Source organism: Dermacentor silvarum, chromosome 4 (genome assembly GCF_013339745.2).
Source record: "Dermacentor silvarum isolate Dsil-2018 chromosome 4, BIME_Dsil_1.4, whole genome shotgun sequence".
In the NCBI taxonomy this organism is placed as follows: Eukaryota; Metazoa; Arthropoda; class Arachnida; order Ixodida; family Ixodidae; genus Dermacentor; species Dermacentor silvarum.
This window is the reverse complement of record NC_051157.2, coordinates 9233606-9250427: the sequence shown is the minus strand read 5'-3', so window position 1 is coordinate 9250427 and position 16822 is coordinate 9233606. Positions and strand designations below refer to the sequence as shown.

General features: G+C 46.4%; 1 protein-coding gene across 1 annotated transcript in view; it reads right to left on the bottom strand.

Moving 5' to 3' along the window:
- Positions 1-1905: 1905 nt before the first annotated feature.
- LOC119448097 (FRAS1-related extracellular matrix protein 2-like) overlaps positions 1906-16822 on the bottom strand; it is a 219057-nt gene continuing 204140 nt past the window's right edge. Inside the window, 8 exon segments of the mRNA XM_049665130.1 lie at positions 1906-3887; positions 4337-4489; positions 5794-5981; positions 8221-8500; positions 14526-14653; positions 14861-14965; positions 15596-15788; positions 16541-16649. Coding sequence (XP_049521087.1) covers positions 3390-3887; positions 4337-4489; positions 5794-5981; positions 8221-8500; positions 14526-14653; positions 14861-14965; positions 15596-15788; positions 16541-16649 — 1654 coding nt within the window. The 3' untranslated portion in view covers positions 1906-3389.

The window sequence follows — 16822 nt, the reverse complement described above, 5'->3', positions numbered from 1 at the left end:
GTGTGCCCGCTCGCCATGCCGCTCGCACACCGTAGACGTGGCGTGGTTGCGCTATGTTGCGCGTAAGCCTCTATTTGCAGATACTACAATGAGCTCTCGAAAGTATCAAGCGGAAGAGGAGGGTAAGAGTGCAAAGGCTCTGCAGACGCATACAGAGATATGTGATGCATACCGAAAGTGGCGAGGCAGTAGGCGAAGCGACGGGCCACCAGATACGCGCGGCCCTGCAGCGCAAGAAACTATAGAGAAGCGACGCGTGGTCGAAGAACAGCGGCACGTCAAGCGAACGGCCGCTTGAACAGGCCGCCGTGACGAAGCGGCGCGATTGGAGGACCGCCACTTGTGGGACGCAGACGCGTATACTTTAAAAAGCACATTGCGGAAGACGAATTTGGTGCGGCGTGCAGCGTCTGAGACCGCCTCTCGTTCCGTTCGCACGTCGTCAGGATGTCGCGGCCCGCGCATGTGGCGGCCCTCGAGTGAGTGTTTCCCCGGGAGTACGTGAGTTCGTCCGGGCTTTGCGCCGCGTGCAGGGGAGAAATGCTTCACATTGACTTAGATAATCATCGAGGATAGTTTCTGCTGTAATTTTATTGAGATAGCAATTATATGGACACTTCAAGCGGATTTCTGCCGTCGTTGTCGCCGTCAGGTTCCGTATAAAGTCCAAGGGCGATAAAATCGTTGCTGCGCGCCGTATTTGTGAGTGAAAGCGCGCGAGGGACGCGTGCTTTCCCGGAGAGTGAACGCACGGCGGAGAGCAAACGCGACTTCTTGCGTCGCGCGAAAGACCGTAGGGGTGGGAGGGAGGGAGGCGGGCGACGCTGTGCTGCGGCACCAAATGCGTGTCTTGCAACCGGGCGCAAGGGCAACTGGCGACTCAATCTCCCACGTGAAAGGAGGGCAGCGGGATGGCAGCGCGGGAGGGAGGGGGTGCGGCTTCTGCTCTGCGAGCAACTTGTACTTTGCGCGGCGCCGGGCGGTCGCGCGCACCGTATCTTGAAGGCGATCTGCAACATGGCCCCTACCTTTGTATGCGCTGTGCCTTCGCCGCTCAGTTTCCGTTAAAGCGATAGACCGCATGAACCTTCGCTCGCTGCTGCTGGCGCGCTTGCTCACGCCGGCGTTCTGAGAGTGGTCGTCTGCGGTCATCGAGTGTGATCTATTCATGTTTGCTTGTGCACGCTGACACCGTGCTTGTTAGTTCAGTTAGTAAGCGAATGTGTCCAAATTTATGCAGCCGATAAAACTACTATCCCTACTCCGTATAGCTATCTACTAATTTGCTATCGCAATTGATGCTTCGCCTTTCGGGCGAAACTGCGACATTTTTTTTTACAAAGCCAAGTGACGATTTTCTGTTTTTTACAATGTATCAAGGTCGTGTAAGATTCTTTTTCTGTTTGGCAAGCTGCAAATAATCTAGTTTGACTATAACCTACACAAAATAGTTTTATTACCAAACAAATGTGGAAATGATGGTATGAATCAAGCCAAAGCTAGCGTTTTATACGCAACTTTACGCAGTGGGGCGGTTAGATTTTAGTAAACATGGACGGGGCGTTATCACATGAATCTGCTGCAATCAATACTTCTGATACCAACGTGAAACACCATTGACCAACATATTCAAAGGCGACGACAAGCATACTGACCTAGATAAAGAAATAAAAAAAATATATATATCGAGTCATGGCTCCGATATGAGAGCTTTGTTAAATAATGCCGAAAATCTGTGGCTAAAGTTCCATATGTTAAAATTCTGTATTTCGCCTGGGTCGGTGCTTCTGTCCTCTTTTGTGATGGTCTTCATGACAAGGCGTGTTTTCTCCAGGCTTACAAATTCAACTACGGTGCCTTCTTGCCTTAAAAACATTTCCTGACATTCAATGAAGTACACAGATATTATTTGAGGTGATAAAGGCCATTAGAGATTTATTAAACAGTAAGCTGTACTTCTGTAAGGCTTTCTACTGACACTGTCGCGTTTCAGTGGCGTACGCATGAAAATATACCTAGAGTAGCGAGAAAACATGGCTGGACCATCCATGCTGCAAACAGGCAAGAACAGGCAAACAAACAACACTTTAGACGAAGGTGTGGCCCCACTTTTTATGGCACATCGACTCGATCCTGCAGGGCGCTGAAGAAGAGACAATGTACTATGTACACGGATAACGACTTTATGACACAACTCAGAGTGATCAGTATTTCCGATAGGCACACGGAAGCCGCATCTTGATGACATGTATGGCACACGATGAAACACATGAAATACAGTGTCCCATAGATACAGGTGATACGGCTGGCTTCGTGCCGACTTTGTACAAAACAATGCTTTTGATCGGCAGTGACAGGATGACATGAGGTATACACTGTGGACAGGCGCGAATCTCCTTCGCGTCTTTGCACTCACCATTCACTCGCGCACACTTTACACGTGAAGGGGCAAGCGCGGGGCTAAATGGTCACCGGGCTTGGCGCATCGCCTCCAGCGTTTTTGTTTATGGCACATAACAACATTAGCTTGGTCAATCGCCGACGACGTAGGACTGCTTGCTTTCATTTCGTACGATGCGGTGTCGCTCCCGTTCCCGTTGTTATTGGATGAAAGGCCACACACCATTTTTCAGCTGTCATTGCACGTGTTGACTCGGGCTACTGAATGCTTGGCTCTGAGGTGCAGGTCCATTTGCCATCTTGCTGAAATAACAGCCTACGTTATAGACCACTCAGCAATCGAGGTCCTCACGCTCTCATGGAGTCTTCGTCTTTCGTCGACGTAACAATGCTAACATCCAGCGTCATCCTACGTCCCTTTACATTGGGTCTTGTTAGAGACTCTGAGCGCAACCATGAACGGCAACAAATTCGGCAACTATCGTAGAAATGTAACTTGCACATGCAATTAGGGATGTCGATGGCACGATTTGCTGATCCTAATGTCTGACTCTTCATAAGACGAGCCCACAGGAGAATTCCTTCAACGCTGCAAACAAGCTAGAAAAAGAAACGTAACTAAACGAACTAAAAACACCATTTAAGAAAATCATATACCAGGAGGACGACTGCTCGTATCGTAAGCTTGGAGGCTGCAACATGCAATAGGTGCTGCTGGGATGGCGTTTTGTGAAAGCAGTCTTCCAATATGGAACCTTTAGTCGTCAAAAATGACTATGGCTACCTTTGTTTGCCTTGTTTCACAACGCACGGCGTTGCACTGAGAAATACACACTGCGTGTTTCCCAACAAGCGGCAGCATTTTAAACGCGCACATCACATCAGACACCGACGCGCACTGGATCACGGAAGATCGCCGGTCGCTCCAGTCCTCCACGTCAGCGCCGCTTCGAATTACTGACAGCGCCTTATTTGGTGCGCATACAGCGCTACCCATGTATCCTTACACTTCTGTCCCGGCAAATTCGGTGTTGGGAGCGTAGCCGGAAGCGCAGACGCGGCTTTTTCCGGATCCGGAACAGCACACGGTCACCGCGCCGTTTCCGGATGACGTCAGGCTCGCCGAACTGCGTCGCTTCCGGCATACGACGATGGCGATGCCGATTGCTATGAGCAGCGCCGCCACCAGCACGCACGGCGTCACAAGCCACGGCAGATCGGCCGGAGAGTCGTCGGCGCCGTCCGACCGGTACGTCCACGTGCTCTGCTGAGCGTCCGAGAGCACGATCTGGTGCATGTTGGTGCCCAGACCGTTCTTTCCGATGCTCTCTACGAGCACCGACCGACGACTCAGGTAGTGCTGCTGTTGGTGCCAGTCGCCCGCCGGTGCGTGACGCTTGCCGAACCTCTTGGAGCCGCCTGCCGATTCCTTCTTTACCGCGAAGCGTGTAGATGCAATGGATGAACCAGAGGGTGCCCGAGGCGACCTGCGTGTGTGCAGTTTAGTGTTAGACAGCGCGATATACGACAACGTGTTGTGGCTTTATTGATGTAGTATCAGGGGAGGCGAAATATTAGCTAACGCTGATCCGCACGTGCATATATTTAGCAATTTCATGCTGCTTTCAGGTGGAGTGCTGTGGCTTGCCTGCCCCTGCTTTTCCATAGGCGAACAGGCGCAACTTTGCAAGGACAGCAATTTGTATAGTCGACAGTTCTGATAATACCATACCTGATGGGCCCCAGGCTGAAGCCCGGGCCCGATCCGAGCCCGAAGCTCCTCGGCACGGGCCAGTGTCTGAACTTCCTTACCTGGCCCGAGGGCGGGGTGGGCCCGAGATTTCGGGCAAGCCCGAGCCCGTGCAACACACTAACTGGAAGCGTTTTTATGCCCGCCGCTCTAACAAGCGGAAAAAGTATCTAGTGTCGGCCCCACCTTGAAAAGCGGGTCTGCGAGGAAGTGGAAGCCGTCGGCGCCCGGGTCTTTCCCGATGGCCGCCAGATCGGCGTCACGGCTCTGCGAGACCAGCGAGGCATTGAACAGCGCGCCGTGCAGCTGCGACGAGACACTGCTCGGTGACTCCTTGTCCTGCGTGGTGAGGGTGGGGTCAGTACAGAGCGCAGATGACGTCATCCACAGTTTCCTTCTATGTACATCTAATGGGAGAACGACACGGGTCAGGAAAACTATTTGGTGTTGCGCTCATGATGTATCATGATGTTACTGGCATATGTAATGAATAATGATTTTGCCTTAATTGCCTATAGTTGTGTCTAATTCGTTCGCGCGCCTGTGTGAAACACGCTTTTTTCAACAACAACAACTGAAATTTGTCGTGGGAGGCTTCTACTTAGTGTCGTTACATTTTCTTCCGTTTTAATTAAGTATTAGATATATGAAGAAACGATATATTTCATTTTATTTTTGTCCATGCTATATTACCTAATAACCAAATGAAGAAGAGTAGTCATTGTCAGCAAAGGGCAATAACTCCACTATTTTAGTTAAAAGAAATATATGTGAGAACTGAGTTTCGCCTTTGTCTCTTTAAGCGCACAGTAAAGGCGGCCATAACAGCGTTTGTCATGCACATATGGAGCTTTTATACCATAAAAGAAAAAAAAAAAACGTTATTGCACATTTAAAGGGACACTAAAGAGAAACACTAAATCAATTTGGACTGATAAAATATTCTTTAAAGCTACATTTTGATTAACTTTACGATGACAGATTGATTAAAAAAAGTGAAAATATGACCTGCCTTTTTTCTTCTAATAAATTAATTATTATAGGTGAAAATGAAGGTCAAAGTACCATTTTTAAAAATTTCACGCCGAAACCTCAGTGGAAGGTAGGTCATCAGTTTGACGTCACATATGTAAAAGTATTTTTTCGTATTCGGGCGACGTTGGCCCATTAAAGTTACCGGAACTTGCCATGTTCGATCTTTAGCTCCTTTAGAACAGAATGCAGTCCATCTTGAGCGCATAACAATTAACTAGGATCTAGTAGAGGCCATCAAAATCTGTGACGTCACGGCGCGCTAGTGCGGGAGCTTCGAAGCGGCGTCGCCACGCATCTTTCATTTCTGCCTCTTTTCTCGCGTACGAAACCTCTTTTTATGGCGAGAGTGACTTCTTTTTTGTATAGTAAAATGATAATTTACTAATACTGGTGAAATTGCTTTTCTATTTAGTGTCCCTTTAAGGTTAGATAAACATTAAGAGGGCGGTTGTTAGTGAATTATTTCGGAGTTATTGTGTGGGTCGCCCGTCGAGAGCTTCGGCCACTCCAATACCGAACATATCGTGGCGAATAATTTGAGTGTTTCAGATCCGCGGTGGTATACATCTCGTGGCTCATAATAGCTGAGGCGATAAGACAATGCTCACAATGATCTTGATGACGTAACGAAGATTGGCCGACTCCGCAATGCATCCGTAGTCCTCATTGTCCGGGTCGTAGCGCGGGATGTAGCCGTCGAATCCCGTACAGAGGAAGCACTTCTCTATGAAGAGCTCGAACGAGTGTCCCAGGCTTTGGAGCGGGCTTACCATAATCTTGCCGTAAATCTTGTCGCCTGCGGAGTCGAGTGGTATATGGCACACAAGAAAGACGTGCTCGGCGAAAATTCGGAACAGGTTAGACGCGCGAACATGCCCGGTACCTGGCATGGACTCCGCTTTGACTGTCGTGAGACTTAGCCTGTCGGTTTGTACCTGAAGTCGACAGGTCGTGGCGACCGTGTGTAGACTTGGTGCGAACCTTGAAATGTGCGCGCAACTGTGCTATCTCTATCTCCTCTCTCTCTCTTTTCATTCCTATACCCCTTCCAACAGTGCAGGGTAGCAAACCGGACGTGCGTCTGGCTAACCTCCCTGCCTTTCCTTTCTTCTAATTCTCTCTCTATTTGGCCGTCACTGGGACGTTAAATAACAGTGCGAGCTTTGCGCGCTTCTTGAAGCAACGAGCTCGTCGCTGTCGGCGTCTTCGACACTTTTGCACTGTAAACAAGTATTTATTTATTTATTTATTTATTTATTTATTTATTTATTTATTTATTTATTTATTTATTTATTTATTTATACAGCAATCTCAGAGAGATCATAGCAGGAGGGCAAATAACAAACGGTTACACAGAATAAGGCCCAAATTCACGAAATATACACAGCACGTAAAAATCAATGAATGACACAATTTGTTGAAAGCAAGAAGGAAAAAAAAAAAGAGCGTAGCTTGCACTGGAGGCGCAAACGCAATGCTAAAGAGACAGCGGAGCTGATGGGCACCTAGCTAGTCCTGGCTTTTGGGCTATATGCTAAGCACTACCAAGTCATCCCCAGCATTTTCCGGAATTTATCGCGAAGCGCGGCCTCTTCTTCAGGAGTACGAACTACCTTTGGGCGGGCGTCCCATGGCTTCTACTGATCGAGCGCCGCCGCGCACACGCTTACATAGCTGTTGCCTCAAGGACAGCGCATGCGCAGATCCAATCGCCGAATGCGCAGATCTCAGCGCGGCGGCGGAAACCGGTTGCGCGCAGTGTCTCCGAGTTGCTGCCGAGCTGCTGCCGACACCGCCCGCGTTTCCCCGGCGCGAACGCGGGAAACGCGTTCGCTGTCGGCGCATGCGCATTACACATGTGGTAGGTTGCGCCAGGTATTCTAGCAGCTGCGGCGTTGCTGGTTGCCATGGCTACGGCGCGGCTGGCTTTCTGTGAAACACCATACATTTTACGGCTATAGCTTAAACAGCTTCGCTTTTAAAAAGAAAGTTACGGTGAGTGTTTCTCAAGCGACAACCACGAATCTTGGGTCACGACACCATTATGGCACGTACACACTAGCAGCAAAACGCGCGCCGCGAAAGCAGCCGCGAAACTAGTTTTTCTTGCCGCGGCAGGGATCGCTCCTGGACCGATTTTTTGCGGTTTGCCGCGTGCCGCGGATGAAGGAGGCCAATGAGAGCGGCCCGCTTCCGTGACGTGCGCGCGGAAAACTGTTGTCATGCGGACCCGCCCAACTTCTCGTTTCGTACTCGCGCACGTGGTTGGCCGGAAACTCGTTTCGCACTATCATCTGCAGGCGTCAGCTCCCGGAGCTGACGGATAGTTCGAGAAAGGGAGAGGAGTCTATGCTGTCACGTGACTGCCGCAGCGCGGCGCGCCGCCGTTTGGTGTGGCCGCCCTGCCGCAGCGGCGTTTTGCCGCCGGCGGCGCGCCGCGCGCGTTTTGCCGCTAGTGTGTACGTGCCATTAGAAACGCTGTTACATTCAACAATGCATGTTTCTCGGAAAATTTACACGGACAGAAGAAGAAGCGGACAAAATGTGACGAATTCCATATAGGTGGCTTCTCCGCTCCAGTGCTCGAGCAGCCGTCTATAACGATGCACCGCGGCTCCAAGCACGCGTCTCCAGCACAACCATTGTCTAGTAAAGCCATCTTGGCTACCTTTACCGTCGTTCTGAATTTCCGCAGTAGTGACTCTGAGTTGGAGACGCGTCACAGCATGGACGTCCAGACGGAAGTCGATAGTTCCGAGTGCCCCAGCGATGCTTCTCTGCACCACAGCTAAACTCGGAAGTGAGCGCCAATCCCGTCATTACGGCATCTGCGTCGCTGCATATGTCCTAGAGCGACGGCTCCGCTCTTTCATTCGTCCAAGTTCGGAAGATGTTCCCTCTTCGCTACGTGACTTCGTCCTCAAGATATCTAAGATTTTTGTTGCCCCACAGAGGCAAACCTCGGGGTCCCATTGAAACGAACGCATGTAAGGAGAGCTGCGAACAGCGATCGCTGTTAACATAGGGGGTCCCACCTGGCGCAAAGGAGACGTCGATGTCGTCCGCCTCGGCCTGCCGGTCGATGGGCTGCTGTTCGGCGCGGCGCAGCCACAGGTCACGCCGCCGAGTGATGTGGAACTGCGTGTCCAGCGAGAAACGCGTGGGCACCGGGTCGCTCACTTGCTGGAAATGGATGGGCAGCTCGAAGGGCACCGGCTCCTGCGGCGTGCACCGCATCGGCTCCGAGAAGCGGGCGCCCTCGCGCACCGTGCACGGCACCAGGTGGATGCGGTACGTGCCCGAGTAGTCCTTCACCTGCACAGCACACGACAGAGGTCCGGGCGTCAAGTGGGAAGCAGCGCCAAACAGCTTTCAACCAAGAGCCTCGACAAACGCCGTCTGTCGCTGGACACGATGACATGAAGCGCAGGAGATTGCGCATTACTAGTTTAGCCCGCTGTCGAAACCGAAACGGTTTGATTCCAAAATTGGTGCAATACCGACAACTCGTCAGCCCTGGCATGCGCTCCAAGAGCTAGCCATGCGCATGGCACGTTCAGGAGAACGAAGCTTATTCGACAATGAACGAAGTATTTCGCAACGAATACCTTAACCACAATGAGAATACCGGCATGGCCAGTAAAAGAAATGGGAGTGATTTCAGTTGTAAGCGCGTTACACTTCTCTCTGGTATAGTGCCCACGGTCAGTATTTATGTTGTTCGGGATAAATTTGAACGTATACAAACTTCTCTACACAGCCGAAACTACAGGAACGACAGCCGTTGCGATAGCCAAAGTGACAGACTTCGGGGCTAGCGACAAGCGAATCTGTTTGCGTGCCTGAGCTCGTAAACGCTATAAAGTAATGCGTACCCTGTCGATATAACAGGAAGCTAAGATTGAAAAAATCCTGTTACCTTGTTTTATATGTTATAAAACATTATGTACACAAATGATAAAGCAAGCAAGCGTATATTTACTTCGCTGACTTACGGTTTTTTCACGGCAAGAAATTAAAAAAAAATCAGTGGAGAAAAAAACGGTACAAGAAAGAGCAGACAGGACGGGGACTGGTCTTTCTTGTACCGTGTTTTTCACGCACAGTTTCTTTTTCTTTTCTTTTTTTTTTTTTGCTGCGGATCCGTACAAACAAGCTCAGTTTCAGACATGTCTTCTTTCGAAAATTCATAATGTCTTTAGATTCACTTAAATACGTTAACTTATTTTTTAGATATTTTCTGGAGTGCGGTATATGATACAAAAGAAACTGAAAACTTCGCTACTTCAAGTTTTCTAGGACTGGTGAATGATTTTAAGTCAGGATATCGATGACAAAATATATCTTTCTCTGCTTTCTGTAAACTGTGCTTTCTCAAATACAAGCTTAAGCCCGCCCCATCCTCTGTTAAACTACTCAATCGCTTATTACTACTTAATTCGACCGAAGCTCGAGTACGCCTGTGTTATATAGGATCCCTACACTCAATGTAACATAAAGAAACTTTAATCCAAAGACAGGCTATTCGGTTTGTTTACAACAAATTTTCGACATTCGATTCTCTAAGTGAACTAATGAGGTCTAATAGTATTCCTACACTTGAATCGCGTAGAAAAAAAATTACGGCTCGACTTTCTTTTTCAGGTCCCTAATAACAAATTGACACTCGACTGGGCAACGTATGTAAATCCACTAATAATGAGACCTACTCGCCAACATCACCAAAATGCTCTAACCCCCTATTTTGCCCGAACCAACCTATTTAAATACTATTTCTTTCAACGCACTATTAATGACTGAAATGACTTGGCTTAATAAAAGTTGGAGCTGCATTGTTTACTTTTTGTATCAGCATTATTGCTCTATTGTTGCAGCATTTTGTTGCATTAGCATTGTTTTACTTCTTGTGACCTAATATTGTATTTTATCCACCCCGCATGGACTTCGTGTCCACAGTATCTATTAAATAAAAAAAATATCAAAGTCACAAGAGGCATTTCTGAGCCATCTCCACACTTGTTTGAAATGTGTCATTGTCCGTCGTTGAGTGGCTTGAATTATGAATTATGTGGAATTTTGTTCACGCTTTGTTTCAGCAAATATATATTTATGAGCATCGATGGCATAGCATGTAAAACTGTGTATAGTAATTGATTAATCCACTTTTTAAAATACAGTGATCTATCAGTATGCACTGACAACTCACAAGACTTAATGTTTCACTGAAATCGTTTTTTTTTTGTTATGCATAGGATATGTTACATGTACATGATATACATATACAGGAGAAGTTGCTGTACGTAGGAGGAGTGACTCTAGTGCGACAGTATTATGAGATACTGTCATTCGAGGTTGATCTATCACCTGCATAATTTATTCTACCTCATGGTCATCTGTGAGCAATGCCATCGTGATTTACTGATTTACTGCTGCAGTCTACGAGACTTCTACGTCCCCTTTGATGAAGTAAAACACAACAGCACACCTACGGCTTTTTATTCTTGCTCTTACGCATGACAGGTATACACTGTCATATAACATATAACATATCATTATATAACATATATAACATATAACATATAATATAACATATCACGAGCTATCGCTGTAGAACTCGCTATGCATTGACCGTGCGTCTCGCTATTTAAGCACACATAACTTGCATATACCTACGCTAACCACAGCTATTTATTTGTTACAACCATACGCATGCAGCGTATAGTGGTAAAGAGTAACGCAATCCAGCGCCCTCGCCGCGTGCTTCTCCACATGGCTTCAGTCCGTTGCCTCTTCTTTGCCCGATCCCTTAATCCGACAGTTTCTCTGCCGAGGGCATACCTCCACACACCGTCGTCGACCGAGTTATGACGTGTACAATGTCTTCGCATTAAAGCGTTTGCCAGGAGGCGTATGTGCACTGGTATCAGAATCCCCCACCTCACGCTATAGAGTACACTGGCTTCGGAATCGGGCCTTCTACACCTTAACACCCGGTCTGGCGTCTGTTCTGATCTGTCTAATGACATCGCATTATTAGAACAGATGTTTTGTAAGCAGGTGATGTTGCTAGGTTCTATTGCGGTATTTAAGACTAATTCGGAAGTATTGGTCGATACAACGCCATTGGAAGAGAAAGCTGCCATCTTCAGGACTTGAGATAAAGCTTGTATAGTGTAATGCTGTATTCCTCGTGTTCATAATCAAAAACTGGGCTGCAGGCTTTCACTTTTACTTGTCTCTGAAAATCTGCAAGTTATGAAAGATAATTCGCAATCCACCACGCAAGTAAATTATGAGGCTACTAGCCTAACAACGGCGTTTTCTGGGGTTTCGCAAGCTTGCCTCTCCTGCTGCTACATGACAACGATCATTCCTCGGCAGCCTACGCAAACTCGTGAAGCCGTTTGGTCACTTAGCACTGGAGCGCAAATATGACAGGTGGTTTGTTGTCACACAAACTACTGTTTTTTCATCCTGACACCATGTTTTTTTTTATAGTTCTAACGTTTCTTTTTAAATTCCAATGAGCATATAGCGCAATTCAACCTGTGCAGGTGGGCCACCTGATGTTACTTGTTCGACAAGGTCCAGGGGTGTAATTAAACAGATTCACTGTTTAACGTTTTAATTATTAACTCTAGGACCTACGTTTCAATATCGAAATAGAAGCCAAGCAAAAGTGAGGTCATGTTAGCCTAGCATAAATCCTAGGACTATCGCCACTTTTTATATTTTTATTAAAATAAAACATACAATTGCCAATTAAGAATAAAATAATGTTAATTGTCCTTACGGTGCCCATAAGGGCCCCTTTTTCACACTGCTGATAAAAAGGTATGGCAGTGGTTTATGTACAAAGTAGATGACGCAATAAGCGTGCGTAAATGTCTGCCAATTGCCTCGTGTCCGGTTTGTTGCCTGAGGTGTGGTTTCTATGTCCAGTGGTACAATCTGCCTGATATTTACGCCCGCGCTCACTGCGAGGTCTACTTCGTACATAAATCGTTACCATAGCTTTGTGAACAAAGTACCTTTATGGGTCCCCAAACGTCCATAGATATTATTTTTATTTTTATTGGTGCGTGGATGCTTTATTTGAATTATGGTTTTCGTGGAACACTGGATTACACTTTCGATATATTCATCTCGTAAATCTGAAAAAAAAAAGCATTGATTGCAAAAAAAAAAGAAATAGCTTGACGCATGCTTTGGGAAACTGTCAACTCGAACGCCAACTTATTTCTCAGCACACTTCAAGACCACATATTACGTAACTTGTGCTAGGCTTAAGATTTCTGCTAAGCAAACATAGCTTCATGATACTATGGCCAGGGGAAAAGCTACCGGAGAAGATGGGATAACAGTCGATTTAATAAAATATGGAGGAGATATCATGCTTGAAAAGCTTGCAGCCCTTTATACGCAATGCCTCATGACTTCAAGTGTACCAGAGAGCTGGAAGAATGCCAACATTATACTAATTCATAAGAAGGGACACGTTAAAGAACTGAAGAATTATAGACCCATTAGCTTGCTTTCGGTATTGTATAAAATATTCACCAAGATAATTTCCAATAGAATCAGGGCAACACTTGACTTCAGCCAACCAAGAGAACAGGCTGGCTTCAGGAAGGGATATTCTACGATGGATTATATCCATGTCAACAATCAGGTAATCAAGAAATCTGCTGAGTACAATCAACCTCTCTATATGGCTTTCATAGATTATGAAAAAGCATTTGATTCAGTAGAGATACCAGCAGTAATAGAGGCATTACGTAACCAAGGAGTACAGGATGCATACGTGAATATCTTGGCAAATATCTACAAGGATTCCACAAGATAAAGTACAACTTTACCTATCAAGAAAGGGGTCTAGCAAGGAGACACAATCTCTCCAATGTTATGCACTGCTTGCTTAGAAGAAGTATTCAAACTCTTAGACTGGGAAGGCTTAGGAGTGAGGATCAACGGTGAATATCTCAGCAACCTTCGGTTTGCAGATGGCATTGTCCTATTCAGCAACAATGGAGACGAATTACAGCAAATGATTGAGGACCTTAATCGAGAAAGTGTAACAATTGGGTTGAAGATGGATATGCAGAAGACAAAGATAATGTTCAATAGCCTGGCAAGGGAACAAGAATTCAGGATCGCCATTCAGCCTCTAGAGTCTGTAAAGGAGTACGTTTATCTAGGTCAATTACTCACAGGGGACCCTTATCATGAGAAGGAAATTTAAAGAAGAATAAAATTGGGATGGAGTGCATACGGCAGGCATTACGAAATCCTGACTGAGAGCTTACCACTGTCGTTGAAAAGAAAAGTGTACAATCATTGCATTCTACCGGTGCTAACATATGGAGCAGAAACTTGGAGGTTAACAAAGAATCTCGAGAACAAGTTAAGGAGCGCACAAAGAGCGATGGAACGAAAAATGTTAGGCGTAACGTTAAGAGGCAGGAAGAGAGCGGTGTGCATCAGAGAGCAAACGGGGATAGCCGATATTCTAATTAACATTCAGAGAAAAAAATGGAGCTGGGCAGGCCATGTAATGCTTACGTTGGGTGACCGGTGGACCATTAGAGTTACAGAATGGATACCAAGAGAAGGGAAGCGCAGTCGAGGACGGCAGAAAACTAGGTGGGCTGATGAAGTTCGGAAATTTGCAGGTGCAAGTTGTAATCAGATAGCGCAAGACAGGGGTAATTGGAGATCGCAGGGAGAGGCCTTCGTCCTGCAGTGGTCATAAATATAGGCTGATGATGATGACTGATCGGCTTCAATTTCGCAACTGGAACAGGTAGCTTAAAGTGAATAATTAGAAAGTTAACTAGTGAATATTTTTTTATTAGTTACCTAGACATTGCGATTAGTGATGCAGGTAATTTCTGCCTCTCTATATATACAGCCGAAAAGACGGAACAACTCTGTTACAAGCGATATAAAAAATATGCCCGAGCTAAAAAAAAGAATAGAACTACAGGTGGCACATCTACACATGCCATTGCTTTGATTTAGACCTCCACGGGCGTAGCTCGCGGCTTTAAAAGAAGCGAAACGATGCTCAAGCAAAAAAAAAAAAAAAAAAAAAATGACCGCACCTAACTGCAATAGCGATTTTAATTTTTTAAAAAAATTTTTGCATCAGAACTTCTCAAGAAAAGCAACCCCTTTCAGTCAATATATAGTTGCAGAACACTACACTTTACCGCTATCTGGTCGAAGCTATTATTATGACCTCTAAATTTCGCATTCCTCGCACAACGCTTTTACATCACCATTGTGAAACGGAAATGTTCCACATAACATAAAAAAGCAAGAATGGAGGGGCACGTACAGCGACGTCTGAGACGAACTCCCACTCCTGTTGTGCTTCGCTATAAGTCGCGTCCCATCGTATGAGCTTCAGTGTGAACGTGAGGTCAGGCTGTTCTTCGGACGTGACGTACGACATCTTTTTCAGTTCTGCATTCCAAGAGAGAAAACAAAACATCAGTAAAAGATCACACAATTTATAAGGTTCAGTAGGATGTGACAAGTGCTTTAGCGTACAAAGCACCTCCTACACATATAAATGCCTGCTCTCTGGTCTGCTCTTGCACTCAAGTGGTGACAAGAAAAAAAAAAAACATTAAATTCCAATGGCGCTAAACTGTCAGCGAGAATTGTTACCTCTGCTTTCGAGGATGTACTGTCCGTGGAAGCCGGAGACTGTGCGAAATCGCACAACCAGCTGTCCGTTGTCGTTGATCCGCATCTGTGTCGGGTATATGCTCCCTGCGTGCAGTGAAGACGAGAATAAATCACCGAGAACCTGAATCGCGTGCAAGGCTGCTCAGCAAGCGGAACGTTTAGGTGTGTGCGGAATATTTCTCAAAGTACTCGTCACTTCTCAAGAAGCATTGATGATAAGTGAATTGAGTGCAAAGTGCAATCATTTTGCTCTCAAATGTACAGTGTATTAAGTCGAAACACTACCCTTGGCTTCTCTGATGTATGCAGTGTCCGTGGACTCCGGCAGTGTCCGTGGCGCTATCAGTTATTATTATTATTATTATTATTATTATTATTATTATTATTATTATTATTATTATTCAGGTGAAAATATATAGAAGAGTCTTTGTCGCCATATGCTGGGGACAGCCACTCTTTCCGCTTGGTTATTAAATTAAATAAAATAGGGACATATGAAGACTTCCCAGAAAAGTTATAACTGACAAAGAGTGCGCGGATGCCGGTGGCACCGTCTGCCTATTCAGTGCGGTGCGAAGACAGCCAAGATAGTAACACTTCTGGCGGGGACGGCCGGACATCAGCGTTCTCCTGCATGGTCTGTCGCACTTCACGTAACGAACCCAAATTTGAAACGTGCGTTTTTCGAGTGAGTCCGGAGGTCTGAATACCGACCGTTGAGATGAGAGTCGAGATAGGTGGAGATTCCGTGGTCCCAGAGGATGGCCGTGTTGTAGACGAAGCTGATCTTGAGCTCCGTCACCATGTCGCTGTGCTGCCAGCCGCCCAGTGCGGCCGTCGAGTGGAGTGCGTACGACACGTAAAGGGGAACAGACATGGACACGTACGACTGCACCAGGTTCAGGGCCTGCGAGGGTAAGAGCACGTTGGACTATGCCTGTCTCGGCGTCAACGTGTTGTGGCAACAAACCCTGCCGTCATCCATTCGCAGCCGACTCTTTGTTCGAAGGTTTCGTGGTCACAGACCACACGATCACAGATGCTGCTGGGCGTGTAGCTAGAATTGACCGCCTGACACTTTGGAGTTGTGAGGATGAGCAGAATACTCATCATTGCACGCACACACGCACAGTGAAGCTTTTCGTAATGATCGTCCCTACGAGCGCCACAAATGCGTCTTCATTGCATTACACCGGTGCGCTGCTGTGAAGAATGGCTCGCAAATCGCCGGTGCTTTAGACATGTATGTGACGTCATTTTATACTTTAATACATTGGCGTGGCGATACAGATTGGCGTATAACTCTATCTCTCTATTTTAATATATACTACATATATACGTATCGGCTTGCTGATGCTGTTATTGTAATGCAAGTTTTATTCACGTGTCACAGCTGCCACTAGAGAAAAATCAAAATATTTCAGATTTTAAAAATTGTTTTGAAGCGCAAAGAACGTTTTCTTTCATTTAATTATATACGTATGCGGCTTTAACACAAGCTGCGACCGTCAGTCCCGTTGCTCTAGTTCAGCTTTCTTATAATATGATAATATACTATTAATTTGTTCAACACGGGAATTGATAGAGCTCCTATTTATGCCCTAACGCAAATGGAAAGAAAACAAATGGCTATGGGGTGATGCCCAAAGAGAGACTTGCCTGCCCATCATGGTTTATGGAGCCACCGCAATCGGAAACGAGCTCTGAAAGCGTGTAGAAAGCTGTCCAGTTCCACATACACGACTCCAGGTCCAGGCTTTTGTAAAATCTGCAAATCAGAACAAGAAATACACGTGGACGTCACAAAATGTTCATCACCAGACACCCGAATTGTAAGAGGCGTAACGTTGGGGCTGCGCATAGACCGGCAAAGTCGCGCATGAGTCGACTCACTCAAACTAACTCAGACTTACTCATGGGTCTGGGTCTGAATGAAGCGAG